The sequence below is a fragment of the Halichoerus grypus genome, chromosome 1, assembly GCF_964656455.1.
Source record: "Halichoerus grypus chromosome 1, mHalGry1.hap1.1, whole genome shotgun sequence".
Lineage (NCBI taxonomy): Eukaryota > Metazoa > Chordata > Mammalia > Carnivora > Phocidae > Halichoerus > Halichoerus grypus.
In genome coordinates this window covers 212,424,417-212,437,664 of record NC_135712.1, presented here as the reverse complement: position 1 = coordinate 212,437,664, position 13,248 = coordinate 212,424,417, and the positions used below count along the sequence as shown (strand labels likewise).

At 61.6% G+C, this 13,248-nt stretch overlaps 4 protein-coding genes across 17 annotated transcripts in view; 3 read left to right on the top strand and 1 right to left on the bottom strand.

The window, feature by feature from the left end:
- SAFB (scaffold attachment factor B) overlaps positions 1–428 on the top strand; it is a 36,095-nt gene extending 35,667 nt beyond the window's left edge. For all 4 annotated transcript variants that reach the window (XM_036111915.2, XM_036111914.2, XM_036111913.2 and 1 more), the window contains one exon: positions 98–428. In XM_036111915.2, coding sequence (XP_035967808.1) covers positions 98–227 — 130 coding nt within the window. In that variant the 3' untranslated portion in view covers positions 228–428. The remainder of the gene's footprint in view (positions 1–97) is intronic.
- RPL36 (ribosomal protein L36) overlaps positions 1–13,226 on the top strand; it is a 173,067-nt gene extending 159,841 nt beyond the window's left edge. The window contains exons 1-4 of one of the 4 annotated variants that reach the window (XM_036111936.2): positions 12,206–12,353; positions 12,532–12,626; positions 12,893–13,027; positions 13,100–13,226. In XM_036111936.2, coding sequence (XP_035967829.1) covers positions 12,534–12,626; positions 12,893–13,027; positions 13,100–13,189 — 318 coding nt within the window. In that variant the 5' untranslated portion in view covers positions 12,206–12,353; positions 12,532–12,533 and the 3' untranslated portion in view covers positions 13,190–13,226. Of the gene's footprint in view, positions 1–12,205; positions 12,409–12,527; positions 12,627–12,892; positions 13,028–13,099 lie in introns of those variants that run through there. The other 3 variants (XM_036111937.2, XM_078057150.1, XM_078057143.1) reach the window with 3 other exon arrangements.
- Positions 3,441–5,417, bottom strand: MICOS13 (mitochondrial contact site and cristae organizing system subunit 13). 2 transcript variants are annotated; one of them, XM_036111934.2, is made up of 5 exons: positions 5,178–5,417; positions 4,314–4,491; positions 4,059–4,110; positions 3,774–3,944; positions 3,441–3,676 (listed from the first exon to the last, which is right to left on the bottom strand). In XM_036111934.2, the coding sequence occupies exons 1-5, from the start codon at positions 5,204–5,206 to the stop codon at positions 3,579–3,581; spliced, it is 528 nt and encodes a 175-aa protein (XP_035967827.2). In that variant the 5' UTR covers positions 5,207–5,417; the 3' UTR covers positions 3,441–3,578. The 2 variants fall into 2 exon arrangements, with proteins under 2 accessions (XP_035967827.2, XP_035967828.1); XM_036111935.2 differs by lacking the exon at positions 3,774–3,944 and having other exon boundaries at positions 5,178–5,399.
- HSD11B1L (hydroxysteroid 11-beta dehydrogenase 1 like) lies at positions 5,773–10,270 on the top strand. 7 transcript variants are annotated; one of them, XM_078057122.1, is made up of 8 exons: positions 5,773–6,022; positions 7,795–7,890; positions 7,980–8,110; positions 8,742–8,853; positions 9,290–9,333; positions 9,514–9,607; positions 9,741–9,906; positions 9,987–10,270. In XM_078057122.1, the coding sequence occupies exons 2-8, from the start codon at positions 7,818–7,820 to the stop codon at positions 10,180–10,182; spliced, it is 816 nt and encodes a 271-aa protein (XP_077913248.1). In that variant the 5' UTR covers positions 5,773–6,022; positions 7,795–7,817; the 3' UTR covers positions 10,183–10,270. The 7 variants fall into 7 exon arrangements, with proteins under 7 accessions (XP_077913248.1, XP_035967821.2, XP_035967826.2 ...); XM_036111928.2 differs by having other exon boundaries at positions 5,773–6,108; positions 9,242–9,333; XM_036111926.2 differs by having other exon boundaries at positions 5,774–6,022; positions 9,242–9,333.
- Positions 13,227–13,248: the final 22 nt, after the last annotated feature.

Sequence of the window (13,248 nt, the reverse complement as noted above, 5' to 3'; positions counted from 1 at the left end):
GCATGTTGGCTCACCTGGGAGAAGGTTTAGAAAGTGTGCCGGCAGGGCAGGCGCAGGGGCACGGGCTTCTGTAACCCGGGATCCGTATTGGTCGTAGGCGCGGCAGCTTTGCCCCCGGTGGGGCCTCGCGGGGCCACGTGATCCCCCGCGGTGGAATGCAGGGGGGCTTTGGAGGACAGAACCGGGGCAGCCGACCCAACGACACCCGCTTCACTCGCCGCTACTAAGTGCTTGGATCCCCGTGTTCTGTCACGTGGCTACAGGAGTATGTTCTGTTAGGAGTTATCTTAAACTGTGTACAATAATTTTTTTTATCTGCTGCCATATTGTAGCTCAATACAATGTGAATGTTTTTGTGTTTTTTTTGTTTTTTTGATTTTTTGTTTTGTTTTTTTGTAATAAATGTGTTTCTGTTCACATACCCTTTATTTAAAGCGTTTTCTCTTTTTATTTCTCCTCTTCGTGTTAATTATACTTGGCGTTGCTGAGCCACAGCTCTTCCTTCAGGGAAAGACGGAAAGGGCAGCTTTAAGGGGCGGTTAGGGTTTCCAGAAGCCCTCTGCTGACAGCGCACCCTCTTGGCCTACGTGAGCCCAGGCCCGGAGTTCATGGGATTTTGGCCATTTGGTCCCTCTTCCCCCTCCTGGGCCCTTTGATGTACCTCAGGTGGTTCTGTCCCCCACACTCTGCCTCCATGTCCAGGACACACCCAGCCCTTGCTGAACAGGCTGCTGTGATTTTTTTTTAATGCGGGTAAAATACACAGAACATGAAATTTCCCATTCTAACCACTTTTAAGTGTACAGCTCGGAGGCATTCGTATTTGCACGCTGCTGTGCAGCCATCCCCGACCTCCATCTGCAGAACCTTTCATCTTCCCCAACCCAACTGTCCCTGGTGCTCACACTCCTGCCCCCATGCCCCCCCGCATCAACTCCCCGCGTCTGTGGCTTTGACTCCTAGGATCTCCTAAGTGGAACTGCATCCCAGCGGGCTAAGATCTGACAGCAGTGTGCTGCCTCCCCAGGTCAGCCAGACTCTGGTCTCCTGGGGCCCGGCGTCTGTGGCCGTAGTGCTGGGGAGGGAGGCTGGGCCCACCCATACGGGGGAGCCGGGGTGACAGGGAGGCCTGCTGCCTCTTGGTCTGTGGAAGCGAGCTGGTGGAGTCCAGCCCTGTCTGGGGGAAGACAGACACGTGACCCAGCCTTCAGACTCTGTGGTGGGCCAAATAAGTCCCCTCCGGAAGGGGCCCGAGGTGTCCCCACCCTAATCCCTGAAATCTACGCATGGCACCTAACGCGACAAGGGGCTTTGCAGCCAGGATTCAGTTAAGGACCTGGAGATGGAGAATTATCCAGGTTATCCAGGGGGGCCCAGGGTACGTGTGTCGCCTCTGTGAGATGACCCAGCCCTGCCTGCTCTGTGTTCTCAAACAGGTGCACCCTGCTCAGCCCGTTCCCTCACCCTCTCTCACCCGTAAACCGCGTGCCCCTCTCCCGGCCCTCACTGTGCGCACCTGTGCCTTCCCGAAGCCCTGCCTGCCTGCCCAGTCGCCGGACCCGCCCCCAGCCATCTCTGCTTCTCCGGAGCCCCCACCTCGCGGCCCCCTCCACCCCTGACACGGGCGTCCTGCGGGGGCTGCAGTCGCTCTTGTGAGCAGTGCGGCTGGGGCTGCAGGCTCGGCCGCCCGCATGGGCGTGAGCATGTTCCTTCCGTGGCTCCCTCCTGACCTACAAAGGCTGGATTCCCTTCCTGTGGGCATTGCCGGGAGTTGGCAGAGTGTGGCAGGGCGGCCCTGGCAGGTTCCCCCCCCCACCCCACCCCCGCCGCGCCCAGGTCAGCCTCAGTCTCTGTAAAATGGTGGTAGTGATGATGGCGGGGTCCCGAGGCCTCAGGGACCTTGTGGAGCACATGCCACAGCCCCAGCCCCGTGTGCCCTGAGCACAAACCCTCCTGTCGTCGAGGCCCCAGGACTGGGTCCACTGGGGTGAGGCACCTGGAAATCCTGCACCCCGGGGAGGGTTGAAGCTAACTCCCTGGGTTCCAGGCTGTGCGCAACCTTCTCCACCTGTAAACGGAGCCCACGGTCGGCCCCCTTCCCTGGGCTGCAGGAAGGGCTCGGTGGAGGGTGCCAGGCAGGGGTGGGTCACAGGGCTCAGCCCCGACTCAGGGCTGGCTTCCCCCCAGGCAGCCCCCGGGATCAGGGATGTTCCCACACTGCCCTTGCCCTGGACCTGCTCGTCTCCTTGCCGTGGCCCAGCACATGAGCGGGCAGGCGCCACGCTGGACATGGGAGACCCAGCCAGACTCTTCCTGGAGAGCAGAGTGGCACACTCGGGGCTCTGCCTCCCCAAACACCCCAGGCCAGGCCACCCATCCCCCACACACACACTCCTCCCCACAGCTCCCGTGGACACATGAGCTTCTCCTCCCTGGAGAGCCTGGGCAACGTCTTGGCTTCTGGTCTCTGCTTTCCTCACCGGTAACCGCTGTCCTCTCCTAGTTCACGGGCCTCGGTGAGCTCTGTCCCCCAGACCAAGCAACATAACCCCCAGAACTCTTAGAAACAGGGGGATCCCGTGTCAGCTCAGGGCACCATTGGTCAGGCCTGCTCCGTGCTCCTGGAGCGGCATCCTAGGCAAGTCTCGGGCTCCCAGCCAAGCCCACCTTCTACCTGCCGTCATCTGCGAAACAGGTTTCCTCCCACCGCCATCGTGGTGGGATGCCCTCCGGGCTGGGAGTATTCCCAGGGCCCACCCTCCCGGCGATTCAGCCCCCCGGGGTTGGGGCGGGAGGGGGGGGGAACATTCAGGTCACCAGGCAGCTGACCCAGTGTGGGGCGGGAAAGCCTTCCCAGGGGAGCAGGGGACGCAAGGAGGGCAGAACCTCTCTGGGTACGGGAGCCCCCCACCCACTGTAATGACATGAAGCCTGTGGTCCCAGGAATCCCCAGGTTGTGGGGAGAGGGTAGAATGCGGGTAGGGAGTAGGCAAGGGAGGGCCAGGACCAGACGAGACAGGTGATCAGCGAGCTGAGCCAGACGTAGGCTCAGTGTCCACAGGAACTCCTGGCCATGTGGACAGATGAACTGATGAATTGTGCCCACTCTACCGAGTCCCAACCTCCAGAACGCCCCACCCTGGCTCAGCCCTCCACGAGCAGACATCCCTAACCTGGGCTGGCCCTCAGTACTTCCTCAACCCATTCCTGGACCCTGAGCACAGTCAATGGAGCGCCAGGGCCAAGTGTCTGCTCCCCATCCCCATACCAGGTTGGGGGCCCAGCAGGCAGGGCCCCGGATAGCGAAGGGGTGAACCCAGGCCTGGGGGCAAGGTCAGGCCCTGAAGAGCTGCTAGGTGCCAGAAGCCCGGGCCCCTGCGCTCTGGGCACCAGCCAGGCCACCCCAAGTCCCCGGGGCCAGCACACGGGTGGGGGAGCACTTCTTCCAAAGTCCTTTATTGGGCCGGCAAGGCCAGGAGCTGCCCTTGGAGTGGGGTCCCAGTCCCAGTCTGGAGTCTCCGGGTCTATGGTGCCCCTGCCCCTGTTCCTGACCGGGGCAGGTGGCCTCTTCTGACAGGCTACTTGGTTCGCTCCTTCAGGTACGCCCAGCCCTCCTTGGAGTACTCGCGGGCCTTGGAGGGGGCCGCCGACAGGGCCGACATCACCGTAATGATGCCTGTGGAGAGGGAGGGCCCAGCACCTTCAGCCCCCCGCTTTAGTCCACCAACACCAGCCCCCCGGAAACCCTAGCTCTGCGAGGCTTTTAGAGGCACCCGTTCCAGGTGCATCGGTTCCACACGCGGAAACAGGCCGAGTGGGGCAGGGCCTCCTCTTGTCTGAGGTCACACGATGAGCTCCAATGTGACCCATCCTCAAAGGAGGCTCCACTTTGCTCACACCTCCCTGAAATCTCCACCCCTTTTCCTCTTTTAGGTCTGTGGGAGCTGCACGGAGCAGCAAGGGGAGCAACGGAAAGGAATGACCAGGAAGCGGTGGTAGGGGGTGCTAGGCTGGGGGGTATCAGGGGCCACCCCCCAAGCACAGGGACCAGGGCCTACCTGAATTCCAGGTGTCCCGGATGTGAAAGTTAAACTTTGGAGGGGCTGGGAGCTGGGAAGAGAGGGGAGAAGGGGCAGGTGAAAAGGGAAGGGCCCGGCCAGCAGCCCCAGCCCCTTCCCGAGGCAGGGAAGAGCAGCACAAAGCCCAGGGCCGAGGATACCAGGCAGGGCTGGAGGGACCAGGGACCAAGAGCCACCCCAGAACTGACACCCTCCTCCCACCAAGCCTTAGCCTCACTCCCAGCCCCAGGGTACCTGGGGCATCTTCAGACCGGTCTGCTCACACACGTACTGGCCGAACTGGTACATGGCTGGGGGCACTACCTCCTCAGCCTTCTGAAGGACAGCCTGGCTCTTGTCGCTTGGCCCCAGCAACTCCTGGTCATACACCAGGTAGACGGCACCCCCGGCCACACTGCCCTTGATGAGGAACCTGCGGTCAGGGAAGGACAGCGGCTCAGCAGCTCCTCAGGCACTGCTGGCCAGCCGCGGGCTCTAGGCCCCGGCGGGGAGAGGAGGCCGGCTCCCGGGTGCCACTCCTAGGAGTGACACACCTCAAGCCAGGCAGCCAGTACGGAAGAACAAGGCACGCGGGGGGCCCAGAGGCCTGCCTGGCGCCTACTGTGCGCAACGCTCAATCTACACTGCGCCCCACTGAACTGGTAAACTGAGGCCCGGAGAGGAAGAGGGGTCACTGCTGATCCCGCACACAGAGCAGGGAGCCGTGAAGATTTAAGACCCCTGACTTTATGCCTTCCAGCCCCGGGAGGCACGACCTGCGCGCCACCCTCGAAGGGTTTCCAAGTGGCCCTGGTCGCTTCCCGTGTGTCATACGTCGCTCTGGGCACGCATGAACTTCCTGGTACAGCGCCTGCGGCATTCCCACCTTACAGAGGAGGCAGCGGGGACTCCGACACAATCAGGAGGCAAGGGCTCGCTGGGAAGCGGGAAGGAGGCGACAGGACATCTCGGGAAGGCCCTCCCCGCCTGAACCTCAGTTTCCCCATCGGGGCGATGGGGGCACGGAATTCGGAGATCCAGTTGGAAGCAAACCAGAGGTAGTGCCCACAGGAGGGGACTTTCTCGGGGGCTCGGGGCCCGCCCGGCAGCCCGACGCACCTCATCAGCGACCACACTCGGGGCACCATGGTCGCTCGGCTCCGCGCGCAAGGACACTCCACTCGCCCGCCGCTTCCGGCGATAGCGCCGCAGAGGCCTCTGGGAAGCGTAGTCGCCCTAGTCAGTCGCAAAGGCCTGCGGGAGTCGAAGTCGTGCGACGGCTCAGAGACGCCGGGAGAGGGACCGCGCGAAAGGATTCTGAGAAGTGTAATCTCCAGAGCCTGTCCGCCGCAAAGCTGCCTGGGAAATGGAGTCAGCACCGCCCCGTGAGGCGCCGGACGCCTCGCCTAGCCGCCGAGACTCCTGGGAAATGTAGTCCGGCCTGGCACGGCCCGGGTGGCGTGGGGGGGGAAAAGAGGAGTCACGCGTCTAGAGTGAGGCCTGAAAGATGTCTGACCCAAGAAGATGTCGGGGCCCGGGAGATCCACCCGCGCCCGCGCGGGGGACTGAGGGCCCAGGACCAGGAAGAGTGTGCCAATAGCATGGTTGTCATGGCAACGCGACGGCGGAATTGTGCGAAGGAGGCGGGGCCTTGTGTCACGTGATCTGGTCCGGGGTGGGGCTTTCGTCCAGGGGGCGGGACCGGGACCGGGACTAGTGCCGGGAGGGGGCGAGCCCGGCGGAATGCCGTTGCCGGGCAACGCCCAGGAGCAGTGTTCCCGTGGCTAGGCCACTCCCCCTGAGGAGGTGGGCTCGGTGTCACGTGACCCGGACCCTAAGGGAGGGGGCGCGGTCGGGGGCCCGGCCGAAAGCGGCCGCTTAGGGAGGTACGAGGGGCGCGCTCCGGCTTCCCAGGCCCGGACCCCGGCCCCGCTGAACGGCGGGAGAAACTAAGGCCCGAGTGGGTGAGTGCGAGGTTGGGAGCGCGCGGCACGTCGCACGCCCTTTTTGTCCAGAGGGGAAACTGAGGCCTGGCGAGGTCAGGAGACCAGTACGTTCTGCGAGGGTCTGGTTCTCCCAGTTCCTCCCCCCATCGCAGGCGGCTGCTTCATCCATCCATCCACCCATCCATCCATCCGTCCGTCCATCCAACCGTCCATCCATCCACCCGGACGGCCAGCCAGCTAGCCGTTCATCCGCCCGACCCCACGGAGCCCTGCATAGCTGCTGGGGTCAAGGTGGGAAGAAGGTCAAGTTGCGGGACTCCGCGGGGCTTCCCCCGGAACGTGGGGAGAGGTGGGATGGCTGCCGTGACTGGGGAAGGGCGAGTGCACCTTTCTGAGAGCTGAGAAAGATTTATAGACAGTAATGGTGGAAGATGCGGATGGACAGGTGGGCCAGACCCGCGGGGCATTGTGGGCTGAGGTGAGGAGCTTGGTCTCCATGGGGGGCAGTGGCGAACCCTAGGACGGTTTGGAGCGGGAAGGGGAACATCAGATTTCTTTGGAAGATCCCTCTGGCTGCCGGAAAAGCATAGGGTGGGAGGGAGGGAGTAGGAGGATGGGAGAGGCAGCTGGAACTTTGCAGTGGGGGGCGAAGTACTGAGGCCTGGATCTAGAGATCTGAAGGCACCCCAACCCCACCATCTCTCAGCTCTGGAAGTCCCCCTCTCCTCTTTGTCCTACTGAGTTCAGATGACAGAAACCCCAAGATGTGATGGTCCTGCGCCTTTCTCAGGGAAGATTCATGACCCACCCCCCCCTTAAGCAGTTAAGCACTTGGCCTGTTTCTCTCTTTCACCTTCTCCCTGGAACAAGTAAATCCACTCCCACAGTTGAAGTCACATCTTAACCCTAATGACACAGGCCCCTGTGTCCCCTACCGAGCCCTAAGATTCCTTCTGGGTGTCTCCAGACAAAGCCGTCTTTCTGCGCCTCCCCCCCCCCGCCCAGCTCTTCTCTCCAATGTTCTTCATATCACTCAGGGTCAGTCTGGTATCTGTTGAGCGTCCTACTGCATGTCTGGCACCGTTTGGGGCCCTGAGGACCTGACAGTGAACAAAGCTTCAGCAGGTTTCCGTTTCCTTCCTGCCTCATGGAGCTGACAGTCTAGGAGGAAACAGGGCCAGTGAACATGTAACAAATCGTCAGGATAATTTCAGGTCATGGCAAGTGCTGAGAGGATGGCAGTTGTAGAGGGAGGCAAGGGAAGGAGAGGGACCAGGAGGCGCTCTAGAAAAGGAGGCCAGGGAATGTCCCTTGGAGTAGGTCAGTTTTGTGCTGACTTCAATGAAGTGAGAGAGCAACTCCTTGGGTTCTATTTGGGAAGAGCATTCTGGGCAGAGGCAACAGCCAATGCAAAGGCCCTGCGGCAGGCTGGAGACTGGCTGATTCTGAGGAACAGTGAAGAGGCGGGTGTGGCAAACAGCAGAGTGAGCCAGAGGGGCTGGTCCCTGCAGGGCCTTTTTGACCATCAAGGAGGCTGGCTTTTGTCCTAAATGAAATGGGGAAGATGTTCAGCAGGGGGAGGCAAGATGTCATTTGGCTCCTTCGAGGAGGGAGAAAGCCATTGAAGAGGCCAGGGGAACCTATGTAGTGACCTGAACCAGGCAGCGGCTGCCGAGATGGAGGGGAGAGAGGGCAGGGCCTAGAGCATCTTCATCAAACAAAGGCGCAGTTGGGGAAATGGGGGTGGCTGTGGGCCAGGCCTGTGCCTGTCCTCCTCTCTCCCGCTGCAGAACCTGCAGACCCAGGGCTGGCCATGAAGGTTCTGCTCCTCACCGGGCTGGGGGCCCTGTTCTTCTCCTACTATTGGGATGACAACTTCGACCCTGGTGAGTGCCTGGAGGTGGGGGAGGGAGGAATCGGGCCAGCTGTCCGGTGCCGCCCCCCCCCAGGGTTGACCACCCCTGCACCCTGCTAGCTGGCCTGCAGGGAGCCCGAGTGCTGCTGACGGGGGCCAGCGCGGGCATTGGGGAGGAGCTGGCTTATCTCTACGCACGCCTGGGCGCCCACCTGGTGCTCACGGCCCACACCGAGGCCCTCCTACAGAAGGTGAGGCAGCCCATTTCGTGGGACGGGAGTGGGTGGAAAATGGGGCCTGGGTGTACAAACTTCCTTGCAAAGATCCAGGCTTCCGGGGTGACCTTGGGCAAGTAGCTTAACGTCTGAGCCTTAGTTTCCTCTTTTGCAAACCAGAGACAATTAAAGTACCTTCTCCTGGGTTACGGTGTTGGGTTGATCCATTAAGACAGTGAGTGTAAGACAGGGAGTGTTCCTCAAAACTGGGGTTATTGGTGGTGTCCAAAGCCTGGCCGGCAGCCAGGGTTCTCAACTTCAGACGAGGGGTGGTGGACACTGCTCAGCAGCAGCCCATTGTGGCTCCAAGAAGATGTACGGTTCTTGGGGACGGACCTTGCAAAACTTTTAGAGAGGCCAGAAATCTCGAGATTTATATGAAATCCCCTGAGTTTTAAATGTTGGTATTGAGCAAATAAAACGTGCCCGATTTGGGCCCGCAGGCTGCCGGTTTGTGACCCCAGTGGCAGAGCTTTGGGAATAATGTTGAATGTCACCTGAAGCTCCGAGTCGGGGAGGAGGCTTGAGGTTGGGGACCCAATGGTCTAGCAGGTGGAGGGGGTCCAGCCGGGGTGGACGGGCCCACGGGCAGCTCTGGCCCCCCCAGGTGGTAGGGAACTGCCGGAAGCTGGGCGCTCCCAAGGTCTTCTTCATCGCTGCGGACATGGCCTCCCCTGAGGTGCCCGAGCGCGTGGTGCGGTTTGCGCTGGACAAGCTGGGTGAGGGGCGGGGCCTGGACTCTGGGACTGGGGCCTCGGCCTCACCCGGCAGGACCCGAAAGGGGTGGGGCCGTGGCAGTCGGTGGGCGGAGGTTTATGGGTCCGGGGCGTGGCTAGGGGGTGGAGCCCCATTGCCTCCAGGGGGCGGAACTCTGGACTGGGCCTTACTGGATCAGGGACGAAGCCTGGCAGGATCCAGGGAGTAGGGCCCGGTCTCTTTGATATTAGGCGGGGAGCCACCCGGGGCGGAACTCACTGGGTCAGTGCTCTGGCCGGAGCTTCTCTAGTTCAAGGTGACGGGGCCAGGGGCGGGGGGGGAGGGGTCTCTTCGGGCCCAGGGGCGGAGCCTCAAGGACTAGCTCCTTGCTGATTGGCCTCTCCGGGCCAGGAGGGCTGGACTACCTCGTGCTGAACCACCTCGGCGCCACCCCGGCAGGCACACGGTCCCGGAGCGTCCAGGCGACACGCTGGCTCCTGCAGGTGCCCCGCCCCACCGCGCCCAGCGCCCCTTCCTTCCTATCCCCAGGCTCCACCCTTCCCCCCGCCCCTATTCCCACCTCAGGTCCGGCCCCTCCCAGACCCCGCCCACCGCCTCAAGGCCCCGCCCCTCCCGGGCCTGGGTGTCTCCGCGATGCGGTGACTCGCAGTCGCCACCTCCAGGTGAACTTCCTGAGTTACGTGCAGCTGACTTCGTTGGCGCTGCCCAGCCTGACGGACAGCAAAGGCTCTCTGGTGGTCGTGTCCTCGCTGCTCGGTGCGTGCCCGCGGGGCGGGGAGTCGGGAGGTCACAGGGCTCGAGGCAGGCGAGCCTGGGGAGGGCAGGAAGGCTCCCTGGAGGAGGGGGAGCGCCGTGTGGTCACTCAGCTGCTGCCCTCCCGCGCTCCTAGGCCATGTGCCCACGTCCTTCTCCAGCCCGTACTCGGCGGCCAAGTTCGCGCTGGACGGCTTCTTCGGCTCCCTGCGGCGGGAGCTGGACGTGCAGGACGTGAACGTGGCCATCACCATGTGTGTCCTGGGCCTCCGGGATCGCGCCTCGACCGCCGAGGGAGTCAGGTGAGGCCCGGGGCCATCAGGGGCAGGGGGCTGTGGGGGGCCGCCCAGCTGCAGTCTCCACCGCGCCCTCCTGTCCCCAGGGGCGTCACGAGGGCCAAGGCGGCCCCAGGGCCCAAGGCAGCCCTGGCCGTGATCCGCGGCGGCGCCACACGCGCCCCTGGCGTCTTCTACCCGTGGCGCTTCCACCTGCTCTGCCTGCTCCGGGGATGGCTGCCGCACCCGAGGGCCTGGTTCATCCGCCAGGAGCTCAACGTCACCGCTGCCGCTGCTGCCTGAGACCCCGGCCGTGGCACTCCTTCATCTTCCCGGAGGGGAACCCTCCATCCAGCCGCCCCAGAGCGGCGGCGACACAAACCGAGACACCTCTGAGCTGGTGGCCGTGGCTCCAGACAGAGTCATCAAGACAGAAAAGGACAACCGAGAAAGTCTACCAGCCCCTGGAAGCGGTCACAACTCCGGGCGAGGGGACACGGTTGCTGCTTCCATTTTGCAGATGAGAAAGCTGAGGCTCAGAGAGGTGGTGTGACTTGCCCAGGCCCCTGGCCATGTCAACCAGGGCACCCTGGGAACCCTGTCCGTCTCCCACCTGGAGCCAGGGCCTCCCTCATCTCTTCTTTCCACTCACGCAACCTTGGAGGGTCCCCCTACCCTGGTCGCAAGCAGGGGACAGCCTTCAAACTGTCCATCTGCCGATGGGGTCTGAGGCGGGGGAGGAGGGAAAGAGTGTGTTCTGGGCTGGACCCAGCCTTCTGTTTCATAATAAAAATCCTCTTCCCTTGCACATAGGTTGTTCACATTGCTTAGTTTTTCCAGTTTGCTGGTGGCAGGCGGGTAAAGAGGGATGTGTGTACGGGGACCAGACGACCAGACTTCTCCACCCTATTTAACAGTGAAGAAATGGAGGCTGAGAGACGCAGATCTCACCTGGGAAGTCAGGGGTGGAAAGAAAGGTACTGACTGTGTGTCAAAGGCCGCATTTGCAGTATAAAGCACGTGGTTTGTGTGCCGATGACGGAAATGTGTATCAGGCACTAAGCCCTTGACATTAGTGATCTCATGGCATCTTCACAATTGGACGTTGGTGCTACCATTGTTAACATTTTATAGATAAGGAAATGTGCTTGGAGAGAGGGAGGAAGGGGCGCCTGGTTGGCCTGGTGAAGTATCTGCCTTCAGCTCAGGTCATGATCCCAGGGTCCTGGGATCGAGTCCCACATCGGGCTCCCCGCTCCGCGGGAAGCCTACTTCTCCCTCTCCCTCTGATCCTCCTCCCTGCTTGTGCTCTCTATCTCAAATAAATAAATAAAATCTTAGAGAGAGAGACAGAGAGGGAGGAAGTCCGTGGCAGGAGGTAGGATTCTGACAAGGGACTTCAAACAAAGTGTTGGCTGTATTTATCTGCACATCACTGATGTTTATTTACATCAGGTCGTGAAAAATTGACACTTCCTCTCCCTAAAATGATAAATTAGTGTGGTTCGCATAAATAAAAAGCAACTGTACAGTTAAAAACTGTAGAACAAATACAATATTGCAAAATGCTAGCTACTGTTGGCTGTGCAAGGCTCTAGAATTAGCAAATGTTAGAAGGGTTAACCCCAAAGAGACTAGCCCAAAATGGGGACCATCATTTGGGAATAAGTAGGGTTGAAAGATAAAAACCAGAAAAAAAATTTTTTTTTGTTTGTTTCTATCATGCCTCCAGTCCCTGCACCACCGAAAATTACATCAAATCATATCAAACGCCATCAGGGGTACTATACCAAATCGCCTTCTTCAGTTCTAACACAGTTTGGTGTCATACAGAATGAAGCCAATATCTGTTTATGGAAATTTTATTTTGTGTCAAGTACCATTACATCTTACTCGAACAGTTTGGAATAGGTACTATTATTGTCCTCATTCTAATAAAGATTTTTATTTATGTATTTATTTGAGACAGAAAGAATGAGCGGGGAGGAGAGGGAGAAGCTGGCTCCTCGGGAGCAAGGAGCCCCACCCGGGGCTGGATCCCAAGACCCTGGGATCATGACCTGAGCAGAAGGCAGACGCCTAACCGACTGAGCCACCCAGGCGTCCCTTATTCTCCTCATTCTATACACGAGGAAATTCAAGCACTGGGAGCCGAAGTTCCTGGCGCAGGGTCCCTAAGCCCGCGCCCAGGTGGGATTAGCCAGCAAGCTGCAGAAGTCGGATTCCAACTCTCAACCCATCGGCAAAGGAAGGCATTTCAGTTCCGGCTAAGGCGAGTTTCAACCCACTACTGTAAGCGCGCATGCGCAGGTAGACGGTGCGCGCATGCGCATAGAGACCGCAGGGCCTCCAGCCGCCAGGGGGAGCGCGCGGCGTCCCTGCCTCTCTGGCCCGCTCGACCCGCGGAAGCGAGATAGTCCAGAGTTCCGCGGGGCGACAGCCCTTCCGCCGCGGGAGCCATTGAGGAGCAGCAGGTTAGTGGGGCGCCGGGAGCGTAGGATCTGCTGCCATCCGGGCTCCGCGGCCCTGGTGCGGCTCAGGGTTCTGGCTGGGCGCCGGGAGGGAGTCCGGGGGGGTCGGGACGCGGGGCTCCGGGCGGCGGGGGCCGAGCCCGGACTCACCTCCACTCCCCTCTCCGCTCCCGGCGCGCAGCCATGGCTCTGCGCTACCCTATGGCCGTGGGCCTCAACAAGGGCCACAAGGTGACTAAGAACGTGAGCAAGCCGAGGCACAGCCGCCGGCGCGGGGTGAGTGCGGGCGCGCGCGCTCGGGGGCCGTGTGGGCGGGAGGTTCGAGCGTGAAGGGGGTGGGGGCGCAGGGCTCGGCCCGCGGCGGGTGGACACCCCGGGAACCGCGTGCGCGGCGAGCGGACGCTGGGGCGAGGTCGTCGGCCGGCGGGGGGCCCGGGCCGAGCGGGGGCGTCCTGCCGTGGGAGGGCGGGCGTGAGGGGCTGCCCGCCGCCGCGGACGCCCGGGACCCCGAGCGCCTCGCCCTGACGCCCCCGCCCCCCCAGCGCCTCACCAAGCACACCAAGTTCGTGCGGGACATGATCCGAGAGGTGTGCGGCTTCGCCCCCTACGAGCGGCGGGCCATGGAGCTGCTCAAGGTCTCCAAGGACAAGCGCGCCCTCAAGTTCATCAAGAAAAGGGTAGGTGCACCGTCGCGCGCGGGGGCCGGGCTGGGACTCGGGGCCCGGACTGAGCGGCCTCCTTGCCCGCAGGTGGGGACACACATCCGCGCCAAGAGGAAGAGAGAGGAGCTGAGCAACGTCCTGGCCGCCATGAGGAAAGCGGCAGCCAAGAAGGACTGACCCCCCCTCCGCTCTATGTAATAAAGCCTTTTCGGAACCTGGGGGTCTTGTGCTGGTCT

Coding starts and splice junctions, on each gene's coding strand:
- MICOS13 (XM_036111934.2), bottom strand. CDS start 5,206: ATGGTGCCCCGAGTGTGGTCGCTGATGAG. Junction 3,945..4,058: donor CCGGGACACCTGGAATTCAG/GTAGGCCCTGGT, acceptor TGCTCCGTGCAG/CTCCCACAGACCTAAAAGAG. Junction 3,677..3,773: donor AACCGATGCACCTGGAACGG/GTGCCTCTAAAA, acceptor CCCTCTCCACAG/GCATCATTACGGTGATGTCG.
- HSD11B1L (XM_036111928.2), top strand. CDS start 7,818: ATGAAGGTTCTGCTCCTCACCGGGCTGGGGGCCCTGTTCTTCTCCTAC. Junction 8,111..8,741: donor CCGAGGCCCTCCTACAGAAG/GTGAGGCAGCCC, acceptor TGGCCCCCCCAG/GTGGTAGGGAACTGCCGGAA. Junction 8,854..9,241: donor GTTTGCGCTGGACAAGCTGG/GTGAGGGGCGGG, acceptor TCTCCGGGCCAG/GAGGGCTGGACTACCTCGTG.